At 31.6% G+C, this 26,847-nt stretch overlaps 1 protein-coding gene across 2 annotated transcripts; it reads right to left on the bottom strand.

The window, feature by feature from the left end:
• Window positions 1–4,428: 4,428 nt before the first annotated feature.
• Window positions 4,429–26,780, bottom strand: LOC145307629 (uncharacterized). 2 transcript variants are annotated; one of them, XM_080150103.1, is made up of 6 exons: window positions 26,653–26,780; window positions 15,721–15,811; window positions 12,731–12,845; window positions 8,999–9,084; window positions 5,083–5,137; window positions 4,429–4,584 (listed from the first exon to the last, which is right to left on the bottom strand). In XM_080150103.1, exons 3-6 carry the CDS (start codon window positions 12,839–12,841, stop codon window positions 4,489–4,491), a joined length of 348 nt encoding a protein of 115 aa, XP_080006229.1. In that variant the 5' UTR covers window positions 12,842–12,845; window positions 15,721–15,811; window positions 26,653–26,780; the 3' UTR covers window positions 4,429–4,488. The 2 variants fall into 2 exon arrangements, with proteins under 2 accessions (XP_080006229.1, XP_080006230.1); XM_080150104.1 differs by lacking the exon at window positions 26,653–26,780 and adding an exon at window positions 18,034–18,439.
• Window positions 26,781–26,847: the final 67 nt, after the last annotated feature.

The following is a 26,847-nucleotide window of genomic DNA, read 5'->3' as shown; positions in this document are numbered from 1 at the left end:
GTATGTGTGTGTGTGTGTGTATGTGTGTGTGTATGTGAGTGTGTGTGTATGTGTGTATGTGTGTGTGTATGTGAGTGTGTGTGTTAGTGAGTAATCGATATACTATTATTTGGATGTTGCACCAGATTTTTATGTACTATGATAAAGTGATGCTCGACGCTGGCTAAAGTAACAATATCCCATCCCCTCCCCTCCTACTGGATGAACAAACTGACCAATAAATGAGGTCAAGATTAGAAAGCTAAATTAACTAATTTTCCCTGGTCAATATATCCATGTACATCATACATCCGATGTATTTGTGTGTGTGTGTGTTTATGTGTGTGTGTGCATACGCGCGCGGCTCGCGTAACATTACGCACAGTACGAAATTTATCAAACTATTTTATAAAAGTTAGCTCATATGGTTTTTAGCATAGAGAGAGAGAGAGAGAGGAGACAATAGGCTGTTTATTACACTAGTCCCTAAACTTTTTTATTAACATTTTCTTATTCGTTGGCTTAACAACTTTCGGGACTTAGTGAATTTTGATTGGTTGGTTAAGCGTTTCAAACACTAATTTTGATATAAACAAGGGATAATTTTGTGAAACATCATTGGGGATGTACATCAATTTATCGGCCATTGTCTTATTATCCCTTTAGATCTCTGGGAATGAAGTGGCAGAATAATAGCCTAAAACCAAACTAATAATATACAACCAGGAATATATATAAGAAGCGCTTCCAAAAATGGAGAACTCAACCGGTTCAGTGGTTTACGAGATCTTTAATTATTTTACCTAACTTTGAATTAAAATAAATCAGAAAATATAAAATATAAATTATTTTATAAAGTTAGCTTCGTGTATAAAATTTTAAAAAGACCTTTTTTCCCTTTACTTTCATGAGAGTGAAAGAGAGAAAGATGAGAGAGAGAGAGAGAGAGAGAGAGAGAGAGAGAGAGAGAGAGAGAGAGATAAAGGGAGACAGAGAGAGGAGAGGGGAAGGAGAGAGAGAAATAAAAAAGAGAGTGAGAGAGAAAGAAATAAAACAAAATATAAAGAAATTTTTTTTTAATAATGCAAAAATTATTCTCAAATAATTTCTTAAATTATAGAAATTGCATTGATAGGCTTTGTAATATCCTTATTATAAAGAAACAGTACCTATGAGTAGCTACTGTTGCAACAGAATCAAGACTTAAAGGTACGAATTTGAGGAAATCAAATGTCGTCTTCAATTCCCAAGTTGAAGACGACATTATTGTCTTTTTATAGTTTTGTTTTGATTTATAATCATAAAAACATACCCTGTTAAGGAGAACTCGATCGGTTCAGCAATTAGCGAGATCCTTCGATGCAGACAAACAGACACACATCCTGTTACTTTATCATAAGGATTATAAAAAAGCTTCGTTATTATGTCTGTCAATGCTAAGCGTAGCAATAACAAAAAATGAACGAAAATCATATTAATCGTGTCCACAAATAACCAGGATGATAAACAAAATTACATCTTTAGAAGAATAAAAATATTGGTTGAAAAGTTTAGACACTACAAGTTTTGAACCATCTAATCAAATGTACGCATATTTCTTAAGCCAATGAATAAAATAACGCAGTTAAAACTTTTGGGTAAGAGTGTAATTTAATAGTTATTTCTCGCATCGTATTATAAACAGCTTTCCGCAGATATAGAATGTACAATTATAAGATTAAAACCAGTTTTTATAGCCCCGTGGTGCCGAAAGCCTAAAAAAACTAGTTTTAATCTTATGATTGTACATTTCTATATTCGTAGAAAACTGGATATAATACGATGCTAGACATAGTTTTTTCGTATGGATGAGAACCGGTTCCTATCCACCGGATTCGAATGAATACGAGAAAATCTATTACGAAACGGTACTAAAATCAACACTAGCGGTCACGCCCCTAGCAGGGGAAATTGAGGTGGGGTGTAAAAATTGGATTCGACCCCCCATTTTTAAATTTTGAATTAAAGAATTTTTTGGGGGAGGGGGGAGTTTTTTCTCTAGGTAGGGTGGAAGTGCTCTTCCCCCAAATATCTACTTTCCCAGGACCTACACTGTAAAGGAGAACCATATCGATTCAGCGGTTAGCGAGATCCTTCGGCAGAGACAGACAGATAGGTAGACAGACAGAAATCCTGTTACTTTATTATAAGGATTAAACAAGGATGATAACATCCATAAAAGCAAACGTCTAGATTCTGAGGGTAGAACAAACAATCATATACTCTTAATAAGCAGAAGCCTAAGTTGAAATGTAAATAAAATTGTACATAGATATGTGGCACACTTTTCTAAAGTACTGCATTCTGTTAAAGGGCATACATATATTTTTAGGACTTGCTGAACCGATATGGTTCTCATTTAAGCTCCTTTTAGGTTCAGGTAAGGTTATAGTCGCCCCTAGAATTTTTTAAAGTAATTAACAACTATATAATTCACTTTGTTTGTCCGTCGTTCAGTCCGTATTATTTTTTTGTGCTTTGCTATTTATGAATATTGTCATCCTTGTTTTACCTTAAAACTGAAATAGAAAGTTAAGGACCGACTTGCCCCTTTCCCTGAAGGTTCCTTAGAAGCCTCTAGGGGCGTATCCGCTCGTGACAAATAATCAAAATTAGTTGATGACGCTTTGGGTTAAGTCCTCTCAATTGAAGCCAATATTTGCTTCCTCACCTCTTTTATATACCGACCTTTGTCTAAGGGTCTTTTAATAAATCAGTATATCAGCTCCTAGAGATAGTAAGATATCTGAATTTTTTTCTTTCGATTTTCCTTTATTCTTTACAAGAAGTATATATTATTAATTCATCTAAGAATAAATCAAACATATGTCTCAAATATCAACTAAGAAAACCATATTTCAGACATGAGTAAATAAATCGTAAAATTCAAAATACAAATAGCAGCAAAGAGAGTCATAATACTGCCTTTCATTTGGCATACAATCGGACAGACAGCCAAACGTACATAAAGACAAACATTTACATACAGAAATTGAGTGTTGAGGCTACAAAAATAAGATTAATATTATCATTTGTGTTATATACAAAATTACAAAATTCTTAAACCTAGGCACCATGACCGCTGTATTTACTTTTGGTTCTAAAGGGATAGTTTCACGAAATGCATTTTTAAAAAAATAGTGAACTGTAAGTTTTTTCTATTTTAAATAACGTAGTAGTGCATAATATAAAGTTATTGATTAAAATTAAGAGATTTTACCAGGGATTTTCCTTAAAAAATGAGTTTTTCATTTTTATTTTCAACTTTGTTGCGTGTTATATATGGCAAAAACTTTTTTGTCATAAATACAACTTTAGATAGCATTTACTAGTTAATAGAACTTTAAACTTTTTATACAACAAAATACACATAACAACAAAGAATGACCAATAAAATATTCAGTATGGTACTTAGAGTAGTGATCTTTTTATATGTCTTAGTAGAATATATTAGGCATTTGATAGATATGATTGTGAAAAAGAATTTTAACATTGACCTGACCAAACTTTTTTTATTTGACAATATCTAAAAGAGTTAGTGATTTGCAACATAAATTACATGAGAATGGTCTTTTTATATATATATATATGTTGTATGGTTAGTTGGTATAATGTGTATATTGTAAGGAAACCGGACGGTTTTCTTTATTTTTTTAAAAAGAATCTATAGAAAACCTGTCCTATAGTGAACCGGACGTTATTTTTTATGTTTTTTAAGTAACTTGTCCCAAGGGGAACCCCTGTTAAATTTTTTTATAACTCTTGTGAAATATGTGGAAAAAGATTATCTAAAATTGGTGTTTTGGCTATACATATTTGGAAAAAAATAGACCATTCTCATGTAATTTATGTGGCAAATCTCTAACTTTTTTTGATATTGTCAAATAAAAAAAGTTTGGTCTGGTCAATGTTAAAAATTCTTTAACATATAATCATATCTATCCAATGCCTAATATATTCTACTAAGACATATAAAAGTTCACTACTCTAAGTACCTTAACTCTTTAAATACACTTCATAGAACTATCCCTTTTGCTAAAAAACAAGATGTGTGGACATTTTCGTAACCTCCTATATCAACTTTTCCCAAGAACCTAACGACCCTGTAGAGTAGCTACGCTTTCTTTGCCATGCTTCATTATTACAGGAATCATTATACATTGCTTAACAATCAGGGATCTAAAGGGATAAGATAAAGGCCAGTAAATTGATATACATCACCAATAATTATACACAATATTACCACATCTGTAGAATACAATTAGTGATTAAACGTTTGGACACTCAACTTAATGAACCAACCTATTAAAATTCAACAAAATTCCCCAAAGTTATTAAGCCAATTAATAAGAAATTGTTAATATAAAACTTTGGGGACTAGTGTAATCTTAACAATATAAAAAAACAAGATTTTTAGTCAAGTTTTTAATATAAAAACACATTGCACAAAAAAAACATAACAATTTTTATTTAAATTTTTCTCAACAGAACTTCATTTCTTCTGTTGAATAGTTTGAAAGGGCTGTCATATCCCATGGAGTAGAACATACTTGTGTCAACACGTACCTACATAAATATATTTATTTAGTACCTTTGTCATTACTAAGCCCCTAGAGGCCTCTAGGAACATTTATGGTGGGGTCAGGAGTTTCCCCCCCTCCACTTTCAACTTTAGTTTTAAAAAGAAAAAGTAAACAAAATTTTGGGGAATGTTTAATTTTTTCTATTAGATATTTCTCTTGAAAGGGGGGGGGGGGTACCAACCACAAAATAGTTATAAACCTTTCCAGGACATATTAGAAGCTACACTGTAAAGGAGGACTATATCGGTTCAGTGGTTAGAGAGTTTAATATGTTGGTTTTTGGCATTCATGTTATTAACTAATCACCTTGAACGGCCTCGGCCCCCTATTTATATACCCTAACCTAACCTAATAATTTCAACAACAAAAAATAAAAATTGTAAAAATCTCCCAACAACTTTTTGTAAAATCTACGAAATTAAAAATTGTTTAGTATTAGAAATTTATTGATTGTTTATTGTATCAAAAAAAATATATTCACCTTTCCAGAAAGTTCGTTCATAAACTTGTTTCCTTCGTCTTGCCAGTTAGGGAACCTTAATAGATAGATAGTTAGGAAACCTTAATAGATAGATAGTTAGGGAACCTTAATAGATTCAGACTGGCCAGCCAATTTTGAAAATAAAAAACGTACATAACGTACACAAAAAAAATACGTTACGTACATAAAAAAAAGTAAAAACGTACAAAAAACGTACATTCCTAATAAAAATAAGTTAAATAATTTCCTAATTACCTATTATCAATACATTTAAGTCTACTAGCAGCTACCTGTAAAGGAGAACCATAGCGAACTGACAGACACAAGATATCCTATTACTCTATTTAAAAGAACTAGCGTCTACGCTCCTAAAGGCCTCTAGGGGCACTTTAGGAGGGGAGAGTTGAATTCAATAAAAAAAAACATGGATGGCAACATACATAAGTAGCGAAGCTCAAAAGTTATTTATAGACATCTGGAAAAAAATTAACTTAAAATCAGTGAGCAATTAAAATTCATTTTTGGGGGGAGGAGGTATTTTTTTTTCTAAAGTCAATTTCTCTTAGGAGGGTGGATGGTGATACTCTTCCCCAAAATAGTTATAAAACTTCCAAAAACCTATGAGAGGCTATCCTGTTAAGGAGAACCATATCAGTTCCGTGGTTAGCGAGATTCTTTGGTTCAAACAAACATACATCCTGTTATTATGTACAAAGTATATCCTATTATAAGGACCAGCGACTACGCCCTTAGAGGCCTTTAGAGGAACTTGATAAGGGGGGGGGGGAGTTGAATTCAAAAATCCATTTTTTTTATTTAAAAATAAAAAGTAAGAAACAAGCATGACAACATCCATAAGTAGCGAAGCTCAAAAGTTATGGATGGAAATCTGGGAACTATATAAACTATAGAGTAGTGTCGTAAAAAATAAGCATTTAACTTATTTAAATAAATCACAAAACCTTTTAAAAATATATAATAACGTGAAAATTTAGGAATAAATTCAGCCCCCCAACCAATAAGCAAATCTCAATGAAATTTAGTGGAAGTATTAAGAATGAAAACTAATACAATCCCTGAAAATTACAACCGTCTATCAGGAATATGAGTAGAGAAAATCACAAAAACCTATACATCTAGGAATCGATCTAGCACTGCAACAAAAAGACAAACCTTAAAGAAACTTTTTGAAAATATGTAGAATGTAAATTGAGAAAACCATGAAAAAAAGAAAATCTAGGAATAGATCTAGCACCCAACCAAAAGGCAAATCTCAATTAAAATATGTAGAATGTGAAATTATTCAATCAAAAAACAGGAGCCGAGAAATTCACTTTTCTCCGATAGCATAACGGACTGACAAAGTGATTAGAGAGTAGCTTCGCTAATAAATTTTTTAGTGAGGGAGGGGGGAGTAGACCACCCTCATTTCTGATTTCAATTTTAAAAAGAAAGAAAAAATAGGGGAAGGGTGGTGATTTTTTCTAAGAGTAATTTCTCTTGGGAGGGTGGTTGTACCCTCTCCCAGGACCTATTAGAAGCTACCCTGTAAAGGAGAACCATATCGGTTTAGCGGTTAGCGAGAACCTTCGGTACAAATAAACTGACAGAGAGACATACATCCTGTTATTACGTACTAAGTATATTCTATTAAATAAAGTAGTAAGTTTTTTGTCTGATGCTTAAGTTTTTCATAACCACTTCACACAGTTACCGAGATGGTTTTAGACTATTTTTCTATCATTTTGAATACAGGTTCTTGAAGGGATATGGAAGGACAGAGAAAATAGCCTACAACCTCACAAAGATCATGTCGGTTCAGCAGTTAGCGAGATTCTTCGTTACAGAAAAAAAGGATTTATAGGATAAACATATAATAGGATATAGGGTTATTTTTTCTATTGCTAAAGATCTCAGAAAATACTAGTCTTTAATACAAAGTAAATCAATGCCTGTCTGTCTAAAGCTTAAGATCTTGGTAACCGCTGAACAGATAGAGTTGTTATCTTCAGGGAATATATCTACTGGTCCTGTGGTAGTATTAGGCTATTTCCTTAGAGTGTGGGAAACCCACCACCCAAAAAAAATCAACCACCCCTCAATTTATTTTTGTAAACTAATGCAAATCAGCGGGGTGGGGGAACCCCCACTACACCCTTGGGCGAAGCCTAAATGAAAAAAATAATCACAATCTTTTTTGATATTTTTTTTTGACAAATTTCCAACAAACGATTCTATAAAAGAGGGGACGAAGCCTCTAGAGGATAGGGGCGAAGCCTCTAATCCTAGTAGAAAGTAAAAAGCTTTAAGTGTCCCTCCCCCAAAGAAAATAGCAAAAAATCATCACAGGACTATTAGGTATATTCCATGAAGAGTAGAGCCCAATAGGTTCAGTGGTTATTGAGATATTAAGCTTCTGATATACAGACGGACAAGCAGACGGACAGACATCATTCTACTTTGTATTATAGATAATATACTATTTTTGTAATACTTTTTGTACAAATACAAATAAATATACAAATACTTTTATCCTACTTATATTTGATTCTTATTCTTTAAAAACTGAAGATACCAAAAAATAAGACTTCTTACTCCTAAACTGAGCACCATATGATATCTCGGAAAATTTACCCAAGTATATAAAGAATTTGAAAAAAATTATCGTAAAATCTATTAAAGGGGTAGTTGCATGAAATGCATTTAAACTTGAATTTAGTCAACTGCATATCTCTTTCTGTTCAATAGTTTAAACTAAATCTATAGGACATATATTTCAAATCCATAAATTTAAACTGTAAGTTCTAATAACATATATGCATAATTTACCTACATATTTTTGTTCTATGAAAATTGAAGATATTATTGAATTTATTTGATATAATACACCTATTGATTTTTGCAAAAATTTTCGTACAAAACATACAAATTACTTTTCTGCTAATATTTGATTCATATTATTTAAAAAAAAACGTAAAACGTACAAAAATACAAATTTAAAAATACGTTACGTACACATATCAAAATAACGTCCAGAACGTACACAGATTCGATGCGTAACGTACAAAACGTACACTCTGGCCAGTCTGTAGATTGATAGTTAGGAAACCTTAATAGATAGATAGTTAGGAAACCTTAATAGATAGATAGTTAGGGAACCTTAATAGATAGATAGTTAGGAACCCATTATAGATAGATAGTTATGGAACCTTAATAGATAGATAGTTAGGGAACCTTGATAAATATATAGTTAAGGAACCTTAATAGATAGATAGATAGGGAACCTTTTAATAGATAGATAGACAATATATGGAATAGGTTGGGTCGATTTTGGACATTTTTTTTCTGAGGCCAAAGCGGGGATCTGCACTCAATTTATATAGATATAATACACCTTAAAACCGCTGACGACCAGACATTCAATTGTATAGCTATTTGTAAATGGGAGTCAAAAATTTATTGAATCAGAACTATGGCTTCATGGTGCTCCCTGGAAATGCCTTGAGGAGCTGAGTCAGGAACTTTTGTCCGTTTCAAAAATCTCGTACCTAGCCTAAGAAAATCTAAAAAACCTCTACAAATTGGACAATTCTCAATAAACCTTAAAAAAAATTTGTTTTTTTAGTGATTTCTAAGGCTAGGAACGAGATATTTTGAAACGGACAAATGTTCCTCATTCAGCTCCTCAAGGTCTTTCCAGGGAGCACCATGAAGCCATAGTTCTGATTCAAAATTTTTTTTGAATGTCGTCTTTGCATTCTAATAAGTAATGAATTATATTTTTAAGTGGTCGTGTTCTAAAACTCAATTTTTAAAAATTCTTTTTCGGTCAGAAATGTTTTTAAGGTTAATTTTATCTGTTGCATATCCCCGTTTTGTCTAATTCCGATATGAACCCACCCTAATATAGAATTACCCAGTTTTGATGGTTTTGGCATAAACATTGATTGTTGGCATTCTAACCAGACGAACATTAGCACTTGTTGGTACAGGAGGGTTTGTCTAAATATAATTAGAATTAGAATTAATATAATTTTTTAAGCGAAGCTTTTCCATATTTGAAAGTAAAAAGGGCTAACAAAACAGGTATTAATATAATGCTTTTTCTGTTTGGCTGAGAACCTATTCCAATCCAGCGGATTTTAATCGGTTTCAAAGCCATGCTGGAAACTGATGTGCCTCTGAGAGAGAGGGTTGACAATGGGCTGTTTATTACACTAGTCCCCAAAGTTTAATAATAACGTTTTCTTATTCATTGACTTTGGGGACTTTTATTAAGGGGGGGGGGGGGGGGGGGGTTAATGCAACCATCTCGTAATCAGTGTATAAATGGCACTTAGAATTCAAATTTCGATCTGAAATTTTGCATGAGTAATCCTTGGTAGGTCTATTTTCCCTAAATCGAACAAAAAGTTGGAAAAGTAACAGCTAACGGCTGGCCACAGCTATCCTTAACAGTTTAGCGGATTTATAAACAACACGCTCCAAGCGGTCAATGGATCCTAAAAATAGACATACTTGCTGAATCATACCTGGTTTTACCTAAATTATACCTGATCCTTCTTCGGAACTATAGGCTTTTAAAGATTTTCACTTAAATTACCCTATTATTTGACTTAAAAATAGCGTTCGACAAGACATCCTGTCGCTGTTTATAAGTTTTAATACAAAAAAGATGTTATTATTTTCTTTTAAGGCCATCCAAATGTCTTTTATTAGATTTAAATTTAACCGATATAATTGTTATTGGTTCCCTCTGCCGTTTCTATCCATATTTCATGAAATTAAAACCATGAGAAAGAGTTGATGAGAAAATAAGAAAAGTGTTGAGAGGATAAGTAAAAACTAAGTTAATGATAGAGGTATAGTATTAAGATTAAAGTAATTTTATCTAATGTAAGGTTTAACAAGGTTAACCTCAAGAAAAACGTAAATATAATGGTGGGACAAAGTAAATGATCAGTTAAGTTGTCATAATAAATAGGAAATAGAGTAATAGAAATAAAAGAAAAGAATGATAGGAAAATATATAAGAAACCGAGAAACCCTTAAATATCAATATAAAAAATGTAGCATGACCAACAGACTGACAGACAAAGTAAGTTGTATGCTGTTACTTTTTGTTAAGGGATATCTTCACAAAAATTGACTTATCTATCTGAAATAGTATTGGTTAAAATTAAATTTTACCATATTGTTATGGACTGACAGACAAGATGAATTATAAAGTAGTTCTGCTACTAACCCGTAACTGTGGCTCGTCATGTAGCGCATTCGCTCTTCGTTGGGGATGTGATAGGTTCGTGGTACAATTAAAGAAGTTAAAAATTGTTCCTACTGTTACTATATTAAATAGTTAGAGTAGGGAGACAGGGATCTAAAGGGATAAGACAATGACTTATAAAGTGATGTAAATCCCCAATGATGATACACAAATTTACCCCTTATTTAGCTTACACTTAGTGGTTGAAAAGCTTGGAAACTCAACTTAAATACCAATCAATCAAAACTTAATAAAAGTCTCCAAAGTTATAAGCCAACAAATAAGAAAACACTATTATAAAACTTTTGCTACAGCCCAATGTCCCCTTTCCCTTCTCAGACAAAGTGTTGGTTGTCTGTTGAATGTTACTTATATGAATATCCAACAGTGGGCGGTAGAGCTCCCATGACAAGCGCGCGGATTTTGAAATTGAAGGATAAACCCACCCCAATTAGGTAATATTTTCGCTATTAAAAACTTAAAACACATAGATGTATTTATGTTAAGTATACTCTGCTAACTTAATTTGAAGTCAAAGAAGCTGATCATATTTCTACCATCCACTTTCTTATATTATGCATGGAGTAAAACTTCAATTATATAGGTTAGTACTCTAGCCTATAACTTTTCCTCTAGATAAAAATACAGTTAATCTTTTGGATGATTGTAAATTTCATTGCTATTAATTATAGCATACTATTGAAAATCGGTATGCAAAAGATAAATTTCTTGTCAAGTTTCACAATTATCATTTTTATCTTTTGATATGATAAAGAGTAATGCATAATTTAATTTTCTTTTTTTATCATTGGTGTTGGGCATTATATACCAAAAATATTTGATGCAGTTATCAGTAAGTATATAAACAGCAGGTCAACAGTCTTTAGATTTATGAAATAATATTAAATATGTATTAGATGGTAGTTCACAGCACAAAAAACGTGCGAACAGAGGTTAGTGGGTTAAACTAAGCACTAATTTTATTCATCAAAAAATAAAAATCTCCCTGTGATAAACATGCTGCTACTTTTGTTTTCCATAAATTGTTACATGTCTTTTATTACTATAAATAAACATATGGTTGCCCTTTAACATCCAGGGGATTTGTATTCAAAATGAAAGGAAAAGGCAGAAAAATAGCCTAAAACCATTCTGAGACCGATTTAAATTTTCCATTATTTGGAGAATTCAATCAATTCATTAGTTATTGAAATCTTAAGCTAGCTACAAACAAAAAAAACCTTAAAACTTTAAAAAATAGAATAAGTATAAAATACATTTTACATTTGTGCCAATAAAAAAATTTTATCCTAAATTCATGTTAGTATATCATACTGTAATCTTAGGCAATATAATTATTTTTTAGGAACCGCTATTCTTGACTAGCTGGAGATTTAAACGCACACTAGATCATTTTCTGATAATATTTTTTCTTACTGCCCTGTAATTTACTAATTACATTTCATATTTTGTTTTGATATCTATTTCAGCTTAAAACTGTAGTAATAATGTCACCAATCCTACTTTATAAAGTAGTAAGTTTTTTTTGGGTCATGTGAAGGAAACGAAGTTGCGGGTTTCGTCGTATTTTAACAGTAGCTTTTGAAAGGTTATATTGGGTTAGGTTAGGCAATTGCCCCGCAAGGTTAGGCAATTGGCCCCGCGGGGTTAGAGCACCAGCAGGAGCTAGAAATAGGATAAAAGCTAATGTGAAAATATAACGAAACCCGCAACTTTGTTTCCTTTACATTAGCCAGTTTTTAAAAGCGAAGCTTTTCTATAATTAGGGTCGGTCCGTCCGTCCGTCCGTACGTCCGTCCGTCCGTCCGTCCGAGATAGTTAGCTTTTATTCGTTAATTTAAGCATGTTAGAATTGTCCTATCGATTTCAAACTTTGCATGGTGATTTCTGTAGTAGTTAGGTACGATTTAGAAAGCGTAGCAACTCTATAATCATTACCAAAATGTCCGTACGTCCATTTTAAACATGTTGATTTCTTTAATTTTTTAAATAGCTTTTTTCGTTAATTTAGGCATGTTAGAATTGTCCTATCGATTTCAAATTTTGCATGGTAATTCCTGTAATAGTTAGGTACGATTTAGAAAGCGTAGCAACTCTATAATCTTAATGCTTAATAAAAAATAAAAGCGGCTAGACCCCTAAAATCTAGGGGCTCTTCATATTAAAGGGCTAAAACCATCAACAATCTGTAAATAAAATAGCCTAAATGACATATTTTTTAAATTCTTATTTTATACATTTTAATTGGAACTGATGATCTATTTAATAGTGAAACAATTGTCTTCTATAAATGAAATGTTAAAAAAACCTGTGTTTATATATAATTTATATAATTGGAGGATTGAGCAATTATGTAACACTTACTCCTATTATTATTTCCAGAAATATACCCAAACAAAGATTGGAACATTCCACCATCATTGTTGGAACCTCTTCTACACACCCAATATTGGGAGGGGTACTGGCGCTCCTCATAGCCCTAGATAGATAGATTGATAGATATATATAAAGATATATAGATAGATAGATAGATAGATATATAGATAACTAGATAGATAGATAAATAGATATATAGATAACTAGATAGATAGATAGATAGATAGATAGATAGATAGATAGATAGATAGATAGATAGATAGATAGATAGATAGATAGATAGATAGATAGATAGATAGATAGATAGATAGATAGATAGATAGATAAATATATAGATAGATATATAGATAGATAGATAACTAGATAGATAGATAGATAGATAGATAGATAGATGGATAGATATATAGATAGATAAACCCCGAACCACTTCATTATGCAATCTACATTTTCCTGGATATTTTGTCTACGGTAGACCATAAGTGTACAGCTTTACAGTACATTGTTTCTATTTGTTAAAGCAACACGTATGATAAAAGAAAAAGATTCTGTTTAAAGTAAAATGCTTATATTTCAATCAAAATCTATATTTTTGTATTTTTTACCGATCCACTTCATTATGCAAATCAATAGAAAATCAATGAGAAAACGTTTGTTTTGCCCTTTTCTCCACTTTCAAAAAATAATTCTGATAAAATAACAATTTTTTAAGGGATTTATGCATTAATTATAATGAAAAACAGTTTAAGGTAGATTTTATTGATTTTTCTAAATAAGAAATAATTGAAAAAAAGAAATTCTATCCCTATCACTTTAGAGGACAGCTGCCGACCCCCAGTCTTATGGATGAAGCTAAATACATGTAAAAAATATAAATTTGCCTAAAAAGTATACAAAAATGTTTTTTGATGTGTTAAAAAAATCCATTTTAAAATCTTGATTTTGAGGATGATGGCCTTTAAGATGCTCTTACTGGTGGTGATGGTGAGCTAAATGTTATCAAAGTGCATGCCCTTGAAGAAAACTTATATATTGAACTATGGTCCAATTTTTGTAGTCATAGCAGCCTCCAGCCAAGCAATATTAAAAAAGAAAAAAATTGCAATTTTAATTACTAAAATTCATAAAGTAAATAATGTAGTTTTTAGATAATGGTTATATTTCATGTATAATGGTTATATTTCATGTCGAGAGGCTCCACTGGAGGCTGCTATGACTACAAAAAAATGGTACATAGGTTAATAGACAAGTTGTTGTAATGGTCATGTACTTAGATAACATTTAGCTCACCTTCACCACCAGTAAGAGCATATTAAAGGCCATCATCCTCAAAATCAAGATTTTAAAATGGATTTTTTTAACACATCAAAAAACATTTTTGTATACTTTTCAGGGTAATTTTTATCTTTAACATGTATTTAGCTTCATCCATAAGACTAGGGGTCAGCAGCTGTCCTCTAAAGTGATAAGGATAGAATTCCTTTTTTTCAATTATTTCTTATTTAGAAAAATCATTAAAATCTACCTTAAACTGTTTTTCATTATAATTAATGCATAAATCCCTCAAAATATTGCTATTTTATCAGAATCATTTTTTAAAATTGGAGAAAAGTGCAAAACAAACGTTTTCTCATTGATTTTCTTTTGATTTGCATAATGACGTGGATCGGTAAAAAATAAAAAAAATATAGATTTTGATTGAAATATAAGCATTTTACTTTAAAAAGAATCTTTTTCTTTTATCATACGTGTTGCTTTAACAAATAGAAACAATGTACTGTAAAGCTGTACACTTATGGACTACCGTAGACAAAATATCCAGGAAAATGTAGATTGCATAATGAAGTGGTTCGGGGTTTAGATAGATAGATAGATAGATAGATATATAAAAAGATAGATAGATAGATAGATAGATAGATAGATAGATAGATAGATAGATAGATAGATAGATGGATAGATATATAGATATATAGATATATAGATATATAGATAGATAGATAGATAGATAGATAGATAGATATATAAAAAGATAGATAGATATATAAAAAGATAGATAGATAGATAGATAGATAGATAGATAGATAGATACATACATAGATAGATACATAGATAGATAGATAGATACATAGATAGATAGATAGATAGATAGATAGATACATAGATAGATAGATAGATAGATAGATAGATAGATTGATAGATATATATAAAGATATATATATATATAGATAGATAGATAGACTAATATACTATATACGCTTAATTCGTCCGATATATTTCTCTGTATCAGTTAAAATCTCTAAAAGTAATACTCTAAATTTCTAGGTGTTATTTTAGGGTAATTATTTTATTTATATGCCTCAGGCCTCTCCGGGACGGGGGGGGGGTAGGGGGTTGTAGTCAACCCTCCACTTTCAATGTTTTTCAAAGGATAAAAAATATCTTCAGAGGTTTTTTTGCTGGGGCGATTGTCAAAGTACTTTGCTAAGTATAGTAGAGGACCTACGTGGTAAAATGTTCCAACTTACTGAACACTTTTCAACTTTTTCTCACATTTTTTCAATGTAGCTCCTGAACTACAAATAGCATAGGAATGGTTCTTATATATCCAAAAAAATATAGTTTATTACAATTCTGACGTTATGTATAACATTTTTCTACTGTTAATACAAGCCTCGCAATTTGAATTATTAAAATTGCGCATTTTTAGAACAACCTTTAAATCCATAAATCTTCAATAATAAGGCCTATAGGTTTTTAAGGCATATTTTGTTGAAATAATCATTTTTAAATATTTTAAAAATAAATGTCCCAGAACAGGTTTTCCAAATATATAAAGCATTTTATATAACTGTTTTTTTTTCTATGCTTAATCAAGTTTTCAAAAACGCATTTTTCTTGAATGACCCTGTATGTACCTGTACCGTACCGTACCGTACCGTACTGTACCGTACCGTACCGTACCGTACCGTACCGTACCGTACCTGGTATTTAGCTACCACAGTGTAGGGGGCATTCTGATAATTATCAACCTCCCCAGAACGTCTGTTCAGTCCCAACAAATTTCCAATTCCACTAAAAATAAAGAGATTTGACATTAGAGTAAAACACTAGAGGGAGAAAGGGTTAAATAACTGTATCTCCCCACCACAACCGCCTTGTGCAACCTTTCTATTGGGTCATTGAAAATCAACCAATGGCGTCGCTTATATCAACACAGCCAAGTAGCAGAAAATAATTTAGAAGCAGACGAAAAAGATTATTGAAAAGGGAAGGGAGGTAGTTGTCTGTATATACATCTATACTATAGATCTGTTGATTTGACTCAAGGGTGTTAGTCGATGCTGTCTAAAATGGTGCAAAAAATCGGGACAAATTTCAAATTGATTTGACGGGGCTGTTTATATACGTCACAAGTGAGGAGAAAGAAAGGGGAAGGAGGAAAGAAACCCCCTAGAAAAGAGATGGGGGTATGACGTCACACGCCAAAACAATTTGAAATTTGTCCCCATTTTTTGCACCATTTTAGACAGCATCGTGTTAGTCATGAGGGGTAACATAATCTGTCCCTTTTCATTGATAAAACAACGTAAAAACAAGGATGACAACATCCATTAAAGCGAAGCACTAAAACGGTGAGACAAACGGACATTATCACTTGTATTTTGTCAGAACTGAATAAGCAGAATATAAATGTGTAAGAGTCGAAGCAAAATTGTAAGTAAATTTGTTAAAAAACTGCTTGATTCAGGATAATGTTTATGGATATACTTACATTTTTAGGACGTAATTATAGAGTTGCTTCGCTTATAATATTGTACTTCGTTGTCCCAAATCAAATGAATTGAATAATTAGATCACATAAAAATTTGTTGTTAAAAAAGTAACAAAAAATTAAACATGTTTAAAATGGACGTACGGACATTCTGGTAATGATTATAAAGTTGCTACGATTTCTAAATCGTACCTAACTACTACTGGAATCACCATGCAAAGTTTGAAATCGATAGGACAATTCTAACATGCCTAAATTAATGAAAAAAGCTATCCATTACAGACGTACGGACGGACCGACCCTAAGGGGGGGGTTTTTAATGCAACCATCTCGTAATCAATGTATAAATGGCACTTAAAATTCGAATTTTGATCTGAAATTGTGCATGAGTAATCCTTGGTAGGTCTATTTTCCCTAAATCGAAAAAAAAGTTGAAAAAGTAACGGCTAACGGCTCAGCCGTTTAGCCGTTTTTGGCTATTTTTAGGGCAAATCTTCATCAATTACGTAGAAATCAACTTTTTGAAACATATTTTTGCTTTAAATCATGTGAAATGATACAAAAAAAACATTTTTTAGATTTCTAGTACCAGCAACTTCCGGCTAGAACCGTTTGAAAACGTTTTGGATCGGAAAAGATCATTATGTGGAAAGAGGTTTCGTGATGGATTTCGCTTGAAAATACCCAACAAATGTCTAAACGGATGAGCCGCCAGCCGTTAGCCGCTATTTTCCCAACTTTTTGTTCGATTTAGGGAAAATAGACCTACCAAGGATTACTCATGCAAAATTTCAGATCCAAATTCGAATTCTAAGTGCCATTTATACATTGATTACGAGATGGTTGCATTAAAAACCCCCCCCTTATAGAAAATCCTCGCTTTTAAAAATGTTAACAGAAGCAAGCAGAATATAGAAGAAATTTTTATAATTAAATTCAGGGGGCTGGATAGTGATACATCCCCCTGAATGTCCTACCCCTAGAGCCAAAGGGGGCGTTAAGTTAAAAAAAAGTCACACACCCTTTAAAGTTAAAAGGTAGGTCAAACGAATATTAACACTTGTAGAATGTCAGAACTAAATTAGAAAAATATAGATATTTGAAATCAACACGAAATTAAAGGTAAATTTGTTTAAAAACTGCTTAGATAGATGATACTGTTCAAGGACATATTTACATTATTAGGACTTGATTATAGAGATGCTTTGTTTATAACATTGTAACTTGTTGTAATATGAATCAGTATTCAAAAAATCAGATGAATATGATAACTTTATCACTTAAAAAATGTACTTAAAAAAGGTAGAAATCAACATGTTTTGAATGGACGTAAGGACATTCTGGTTATGATTATAGAGTTGCTACGCTTTATAAATTACACCTAATAATCATAGGAATAATCATGCAATATTTGAAATTGAGAGGACAAATATAATATGTCTAACTTAACAAAAAGATATAACCGTTACACGGACGGACTGACCTACCATAAATATAGAAAAGCAAAGCTTTTAAAGATTACCTCACAACATCGGCAATAGGGTTTTGAGAATTAACAACACTTAAAGAAATAAATAATAATAAAACAGTAAATTTCATTGTAATAAAATTTCAGAACACGTCTTTCTTGAATGACACCCAAAAATCAACTGAAATTTTCCCCCCCTTCTTACTTAGCAAGGCCTTATAAAACCTGGTTTATGTAACCAAAAAATATATGTAAGGTTTGGTTAAATTTATAGAAGTCTGAATTTGTGTCTTATATAACTTAAAAACAAAGATGATAATATCCAATTGAAGCGAAACACTAAGCATTTTTTTTTGAAGTGTTAGCAAGGGTCCCCTTAACTTTAAAAATTGTTTGTTAAAAGAGAAAAAAGCTTAAAACCATGACTTTAGGTATATAACTAATCGCAGACGGACAGACATCATTATGTTTGTTTTATAAGTGCAAAATAGACAGACATTCTAAGAAGTGAGCTATAGAGTAGATGCTCATCGTCTATCATTAATAGGAGCTGATAAATGTAATCATAATTTCTACAACTTAATTGAAATGAAAATTGTAGCTTCGCTAAAAGATAAATATTAGGGTATAGTCCCTTTCGTGGCAACGCCCCTTAAGTGGCGATTCATCATATTTTGAAAATGGCGTTTGATAGAAGATTGTTTTAGGTTATGTTATATTGGGTTAGGTTATTGCCCCGCATGGTTAGGCAATTAGTACCACTAGAAATAGGAGAAAAGCTACTGTGAAAATGTGAAGAAACTACTTTGAGAGGCGTTGCCACGAAAGGGACTATACCCCAATATTGAATTTAAAAGTACATTTTTCTTTACTTTTTTCAACTTTCACATTTTATGTAATTCTTGTAATAAAATCAGGGATCTAAAGGGATAAGACAATGGCCGGTAATTTTTTTTACATTCCCAATGATGATATACAATATTACCCTTTCTGTAGAATACAATTATTAGTTTAAACGTTTGGACACTCAATTTTCAAACAATCAAAAACAATCTTTATAAGTCCCCTAAATTGTTAAGCGAACGAATAAGGAAAAGGGGACTAGTGTAATAAACAGCCCATTGTCCCCTTCCTTCCTGTAATAAAACGAAAATTTTGTGTTATATAAGAAATGTTCACAATTGTTTCAACATTTTAACTAAATTTGAACAATAGCAAATTAAAAACACTGATGACAATGAGTTGCGAAGCTTTAAAATATCAGATGGGATTACAGACGAGGAGATTTAAAAGGTATTTAATAAAATCAAAAATGCTTAAGTATGTGTGTGGATCTTGCTAACCGCTGAATCGATATGGTTCTCTGTATTAATAAATAATTTTTATTTGTCGTTATTATATCAGCATCTAGCAGTTATGCCCCCCCTAGAGGCCTCTAGGGGCACATAAGATAGTGGGTTGTTGAAAAAGTAATTATTTTTTGGGGGTGGGGGGGAAAGGAATTGGCCACTCCCTATTATTAAATTAAGTTTTAAAAAGAAAAATTTTATAATTTCTTTTGAGGGGGGTTTGATTTTTTATAGGGGTTATTTTCTTAGGTGAGTGGAGGCAACCTTTCCCAAAATAGTTATAAACCTTGCAAGGATCTAACAGAAGCTATATTGTAAAGGAGAACCATATCGGTCCAGTGGTTAATGACTTTCCTGGGTACAGACACACAAAAACACATACACACAAACATCCTGTTACTTTTTAAAAAGGATGACAATATTTTATTAATGTTATAATAATATTTATTTTTGGTAAAATTCAAAGAACACTCTAATGCTCAGCTTATGCGTAATACCTAATTTGTTAAGCCTCAACGCGCTCTAGGCCTTTTTAAAATCGAAGCTTTTCTGTATAAATTAGTGTCGGTCAATCCTTTAGATTTTATTGTTTAATTGTTCTATAAAAAAAACTTATTATAGGTTAGATTGAGTAATTTTACTGACTTACTTACAAGGGTGACATCTTTTGATGCTGTATTTATTGGCGAAAAAATGGGGACAAAGGGGGGAGGCGGATGTGCCACTTTTTGAAACCAAAACTAAAAGTCAAAGGAACTCAACTAAAAAAAAAGTTACAGGTCTGAGATTTTGCATGGCAGTTGCTTTATAGGGTTACAATATGGAACAGTGAAGAAACGGCGGCGCATCCGCCGAAAACCGCCGAGAAATTGCAAAAAAAATTCGGCGGTTTTCGGCGGTTTTCGGCGGTTGCGCCGCCGTTTCTTCACAGTTCCATATTGTACCCCTTTAAAGCAACTGCCATGCAAAATCTCAGACCTGTAACTCTTTTTTTAGTTGAGTTCCTTTGTTGACTTTTAGTTTTGGTTTCAAAAAGTGGCACATCCGCCTCCCCCCTTTCAAATTGATTTGACGGGTCTGATTTTTTCACGTCACAAGTGAAGGGAAAAAGAAAGGGAAGGAGGAAAAAAACTCCAAGAAAAGGGATGGGAATTCTTTCCTCCTACCCTTTACGTGTGACATCAAAAAATGAGATCTGTCGAATCAATTTGAAATTTGTCCCCATTTTTTCGCCAATAAAGACAGCATCCATCTTATCAATAAAAATAGGATTTTAAAAAGTCATAAACATGTCTAGTGTAAAAAATGGAAATGCCTTTTTTATAATTTAAAAATGTTAATATATTTTAATATACTTTATAAGGTTAAATAAAACATTAGTTTATGGAAAAATTAATTTGAAACAAAGAAAAAAATCTTCTAACGACAAAAATAAAATCTACTAATTCTTTGAAAATCCTTCTTTAAAATCATTTTTTTAAAGAGATGTCTACTTCGTTCGTTTGTCCCCTTAGAGAGTTTATTGTCAGGGCACAGTGGGATCTTTTGCCTAAAAACGGGACATTAAGAGTAGACAAAAGTAAACTTCAATAAATAGGCTTGTATTTGAGGAAATGATGTATTTTTTTTTTGCTTTAGCTAGGAAATAACTTAAATTTTGCTCCTGTTGACTTCTAATGTGCATTTGGTAAGTACGTCTGTCGGTATTGGAGGAGCGAAGCTACCCTATTTTTAAAAAATCTATAAAACTTCATAACTTTAGTTAGGATAGGAATATTTTAACAAAATCAACGTCTATGTAAATATTTTTTCAATGCAAACAATGTTTGTGAACAAGAATATAGCGTCAGGTGCACCCAGTTCGAGTCCCGGCATTTTTAGGTAGGTCCAGTATAAGTAAAATAGGACACTTATAAGGCATGTTTTCAAATATTTTTTTTACAGATATAAACAACAATAACATAATTTTCAAAACACTTTTGATTTTGTGTTATTACCTTTATTCTAAGTCAAGCTATCTTCATTTAAAGTTGGTATAAGAATATAAACATAATTACCTATATTATATTCTCTCTCAAACGTATATTTCTCTCTGATGCGTATATAATGTTTTTGCAATATTATAATTAATCCCAAAATTTGAATTTCTGCTGGACAAAACCAGTTAGAATTACAAATTTTTTTAGAACACATGAAATTTAGCAAATTTAATTGCTAAAATAAAAGTATTTATAAGTCATCTTTATTTAACGACTCCTTTATCCCTTAATTGTCCATTAAAACCGCGAGAACGGCAAAAATCGTTAAAAATCACGCCAACGGCGGCAAATAACGGCGAAACGGTTCGCCAGAGGCAAATGATGCATAAGTCAAGAAAGATCCGTCTTAAAAAGTTTGAAAATATTGCAGAGATGACTTTGGGCTCTAAAATGACTTCTTCCCCCTCTAACGAAGGAAAATTTGAAATTAACAAGAACGAAATTGTTCAAACCATGCAATGTAAAATGCTCAATTACTCAAAAACGGACAAGAGGCCCCAGGTTGTGAAAACTGTTTTAAACACAATACATGTTGTATATTGATATTATTATTGCAAAACCCGGGGCCTCCTGTCCATTTTTGGGTAAAATGGAGAAAACTGATTTTTTGGGGTTAAAAATCTTAATATTTTTGGTGAAATTTTCTCACAAAATGTCAATTTACACCACCAAAAGAATATTTTTTTAAATTTTTTCTTTAATTAGACATTGGTACAGGTATCTGAAAAGTACCTCAATAATTTTTTTTTTCATAAGATGAACATAAATGTATTTTTTGTTGCTTTGAAAAAATTGTGTAAAAAAATCTGGAAAATCATCAAAACTGAAAAGAAATTTTTCACTACCTTTTTTAAAAATGGCATAAACCCGCAAGAAATTAATATTTTTTAATAATTTCTTTTCTAGCTGTCTACTTACAGCCATTATTAGGTCCTAGGATAGATAAAAGTCGATTTTAGATTTTTTGGATGTCCCGATTTTTTTCAAAAGATCCCACTGTGCAGGGATCTAAAGGTATAAGACAATAGTCAATAAATTAACGTAAATTCCCAATGATGATACACAAAATTAGCCCTTTACGTAGATTTCAATTGGTGCTTAAAACGTTTGGACAATAATGAACAAACTAATCAAAAGTTGTTAAGCCAACAAGTTAAGCTAATATGGTTCGAACCGGCTCACCCTATTATAGTAAAAATTATTTTTGCAAAATATATTTTTTTTATAAATTCTTTTTAGATAAATAATAAATATTTGAAGCCACTTGTTCATGCTATTGACGCAAAACAATATGATAAATAAAAAAGGATGACAACATCCATAAAAGCGAAGCTCTGAAATGGATGGACAAACGAATATCAACACTTGTCAGGGAGGAAGGGAGGGGACAATGGATCTAAAATTCATATTTCTGACAGTCTAGGACTTTGGGTACCATAACAAATGCAACTTTTATTATTTTAGCAAATTTCAAAGACTTTGAGTACCAGCGCAAAGAATGCCGCTAAAACAATTATTCCCAAAAGCAGACAACTCTTACTGAACTAACAAATACAAATACCAGGAGACCATTTGAAAAAAATTCAAAACAAGTTTATTTTGGTTTTTAAACAAAATAGTTTTCTTCTAAGAATGGGTATGATAAACCAGAAATTCTACTGTGATACTTCTGTAACTATCCATTCTAATCAAACCCTTGATGGCCATAGTTGGAAATGGCAAAATGTTGAATGCTCAGAGGAAAACTTGCCTGTGTGTTCAATTCAAGCCAATAATAAAAGTAAGTCAAATTATATACCATTAATATTATTTGAGTTGCTTGGTTTACCTACAATCTTCTCAATTCAAACATATTTACGTATGGCCGTAAAGCTGCTTGAAATCATAGTCTATTAAAAAACAAGGATGACATACCTACAAACTTCCATCAATGTTAGGTAAAAAAATGACATATTCTACACCACACACATATTAGGAAACAGTTTTATGTAACAAAAAAGTCAGTTTAATACAAAACAACATATGGTTGATGGCAGTTTGCTACCTATACTTCCTTGTCAATAGAATATCACCTTATATATACTAAGTGCATCTAATGTACATAGAATGCACAACATTGAAATCCATTAAACAAAGACTATAATAGACTGGTCTACTTTTGGTTCCATGCCAAATTTTTAATTTTTTTTCACTTTAAACGTCCGTATGGCCGTTTCTATTATACCTAGACGGCTGAAAAATTTTGTGTGATATCTGTAGGCAAATTAGAAGCTCCTGTTACACTGTTAAAAATAATTTTTTTATTTAGTATCAATTGATACTCTGGAGAGTATTGGAACCGTAAGTACGCTACAACTATATAATTAATATATAACACTATGTAATACTATATAACACAATAATTATTACTATACAGAACCCATACATTTTTTTAGTATCGATTGATACGCTGTAGGGTACTGGAAAATACGCTACAGAAATGTTTATTAAAATAGTACTATTTGATACACTCTAGTGTACTGGAAAATATGCTGTAGAAATGTTTATTAATTTAGTACTAATTGATACGCTGTAGAGTATCAGACAATACGCAAGAGAATGATTTATTAAAATAGTAACTATTCATACCTTCTAGGGTACGAATCTGTACTGTAAAGAATAATTGAAACAGACACCATTCGTGCACACCTCTCATGGAAGTGTTTCTGCTTGGTCGTTTTAGACAATGATGAAATGTTACTATTTATGCTCAGATTTATAGTTTTGATTTTTGTAATTATGACTGACCATAGTTTTTATTTTTAAGGATCATGTTTAGTCCTAAACATCTTTAAAGTCATTTTTTTACTAAATTTACATTTAAATTAATGTTTTATGGCTCTGTTTGGTATGTTTGTTGATATAACAAAATGTATATGTACATATAATAATCATATATTATAAACTGATCTTTCATCCAAAGTAAAACAGTTTCATACTCTACAGAGTATCAAAAAATATGATAGAGGGTATCAAAAAGGAGAGTATTAAAAACTTACTTCTACCGTATTGAATATTATTCCAAAGAGCATAATGGATAATACTATACAGACAAATACATTATTTAGTACTACATGTTACTCCATAGAACACTAAGTATTACTCAATACAGTATTGGAATCTTCCTTGTATCGTAATAAGGTTTTTTTCCTAGAACTTACGGATTGATACTATACATTAATGTGAAGAATATATAGTATTACACAGTGGGATCCAGTGGGACATCCAAAAAATTTAAAATTGACTTTTATCTATCCTAGGAATTAATAATGGCTGTAAGTAGACAGCTAGAAAAGAAATTTTTAAAAAATATTCATTTTTGGCGGATTTATGCCATTTTTAAAAAAGCTAGTGAAAAATTTCTTTTCAGTTTTGATGATTTTCCAGATTTTTTTACACAATTTTTTCAAAGCAACAAAAAATACATTTATGTTCATCTTATGAAAATAATTTTTGATTGAGGTACTTTTCAGATACCTGTACCAATGTCTAATTAAAGAAAAATTTAAAAAAAATATTTTTTTGGTTGTGTAAATTGACATTTTGTGAGAAAATTTCACCAAAAATATTAAGATTTTTAACCCCAAAAAATCAGTTTTCTCCATTTTACCCAAAAACGGCCAGGATGCCCCGGGTTTTGCAATGATAATATTAATATGCAACATGTATTGTGTTTAAAACAGTTTTCATAACCTGGGGCCTCACGGCCGTTTTTGAGTAATTGAGCATTTTACATTGCATGGTTTGAACAATTTTGTTCTTGTTAATTTGAAATTTTTTCCTCGTTAGAGGGGGAAGGAGTCATTTTAGAGCCCAAACTCATCTCTGCAATGTTTTCTAACTTTTTGAGGCGGAACTTTCTTTACTTATGCATTATTTGCCTCCGGCCAACCGTTTCGCCGTTATTTGCCGCCGTAGGTGTGATTTTTAACGATTTTTGCCGTTCTCGCGGTTTTAATGGACATTTAAGGGAACAAGGAGTCCTTAAAAAAAGATAACTTATAAATACTTTTATTTTAGCAATTAAATTTGCTAAATTTCATGTGTTCTGAAAAAAATTGTATTTCTAACTGGTTTTGGTTCAGCAGAAATTCAAATTCGGGGATTAATTATAATATTGCAAAAACATTATATATGCGTCTGAGAGAGATAGAGAAATATACGTTTGAGAGAGAATATAATATAAGCAATTATGTTTATATTCTTATACAAACTTTAAATGAAGATAGCTAGACTTAGAATAAAGGTATTAACACAAAATCAAAAGTGTTTTGAAAATTATGTTATTGTTGTTTATATCTGTAAAAAAAACATTAGAGAACATGCCTTATTAGTGTCCTATTTTACTTATACTGGACCTACCTAAAAATGCCGGGACTCGAACTGGGTGCACCTGACGCTATATTCATGTTCACAAACATTGTTTGCATTGAAGAAATATTTACATGGACGTTTATTTTGTTAAAATATTCCTATCCTAACTAAAGTTATGAAGGTTTATAGATTTTTTAAAAATAGGGTAGCTTCGCTCCTCCAAAACAGCCAGACGTACTTACCAAATGCACATTAGAAGTTAACAGGAGCAAAATTTATGTTATTTTTGAGTTAAAGCAAAAGAAATTACATCATTTCGTCAAATACAAGCTTTTTTATTGATGTTTACTTTTGTCTACCCTTAATGTCCCGTTTTTTGGCAAAAGATCCCACTGTGTATTATCTGATGCTAAAAAAATTATTTTTAACAGTGTATGTGTGTTAACATCGCATAATTAAAGGGCTTTAAAGTTAAAAATCAAGCACAAAGCATAAAAGAGCGGCGATTCTAAATTGTTTAAGGAATCTACACAAAAATTTTTAGACCTCTATCTTTATTTTAAGTGGTTTTTTTTGCAAGAAAAGGTAACGTTAAAAATTGCTTCGCAACCGATAAATATCTGCTAGATTAGAATCGGTTCTCAGCCATACTGAAATGCATCATATTACAGACAATTTTCTCTCAATTAATAATTTTAATACTAATATTAAGCATAACGGACTGACAAAGTGATTATAGAGTAGGGGTACCACCTCCGTCCCAAGAAGAATCACAAAAAAATAAATTTTTTTATAAGTTTTTCGATTTTACAAAAAGAGTTCAACGCAACATAAACGTCAACGCAACACAGACATATCTTAAATAAAAAAAAACATTTAAAGTACCAATAGAGGCCTCTAGGGGCGTAGCCGCTAGTTTAAATTAAACTTACCTCAAAAAAGCATTCTTCTAAGTGATCTAATCCTCCACGGAAACTAGGTGTCTTAAGAGATAGGACAATGGGTGATACGCAGATCTACACATCTCTGATTCTACTTTCGCAGCCATTTTTTGTTACCTGGAAATATACACAATTTTCAAGAATAGTTCCTTCACAAACATTCTCTACACAAAATTTACTTAACTT

This window comes from Acartia tonsa, chromosome 15 (genome assembly GCF_053477335.1).
Source record: "Acartia tonsa isolate MP-2025a chromosome 15, ASM5347733v1, whole genome shotgun sequence".
Classification (NCBI taxonomy): Eukaryota; Metazoa; Arthropoda; class Copepoda; order Calanoida; family Acartiidae; genus Acartia; species Acartia tonsa.
The sequence above is the reverse complement of the archived record's forward strand: the minus strand, read 5'-3'. Positions and strand labels throughout refer to the sequence as shown.

Excerpts from the sequence above, each read along its gene's own strand:
- LOC145307629 (XM_080150103.1), bottom strand. The coding sequence starts at position 12,841 with ATGAGGAGCGCCAGTACCCCTCCCAATATTGGGTGTGTAGAAGAGGTT. Across the intron at positions 9,085-12,730 it reads TTCTGGAAATAATAATAGGA|ACAAACCCTCCTGTACCAAC; the intron begins GTAAGTGTTACA and ends AATTATATTTAG. Across the intron at positions 4,585-5,082 it reads TGAACGAACTTTCTGGAAAG|GTACGTGTTGACACAAGTAT; the intron begins GTGAATATATTT and ends ATATTTATGTAG.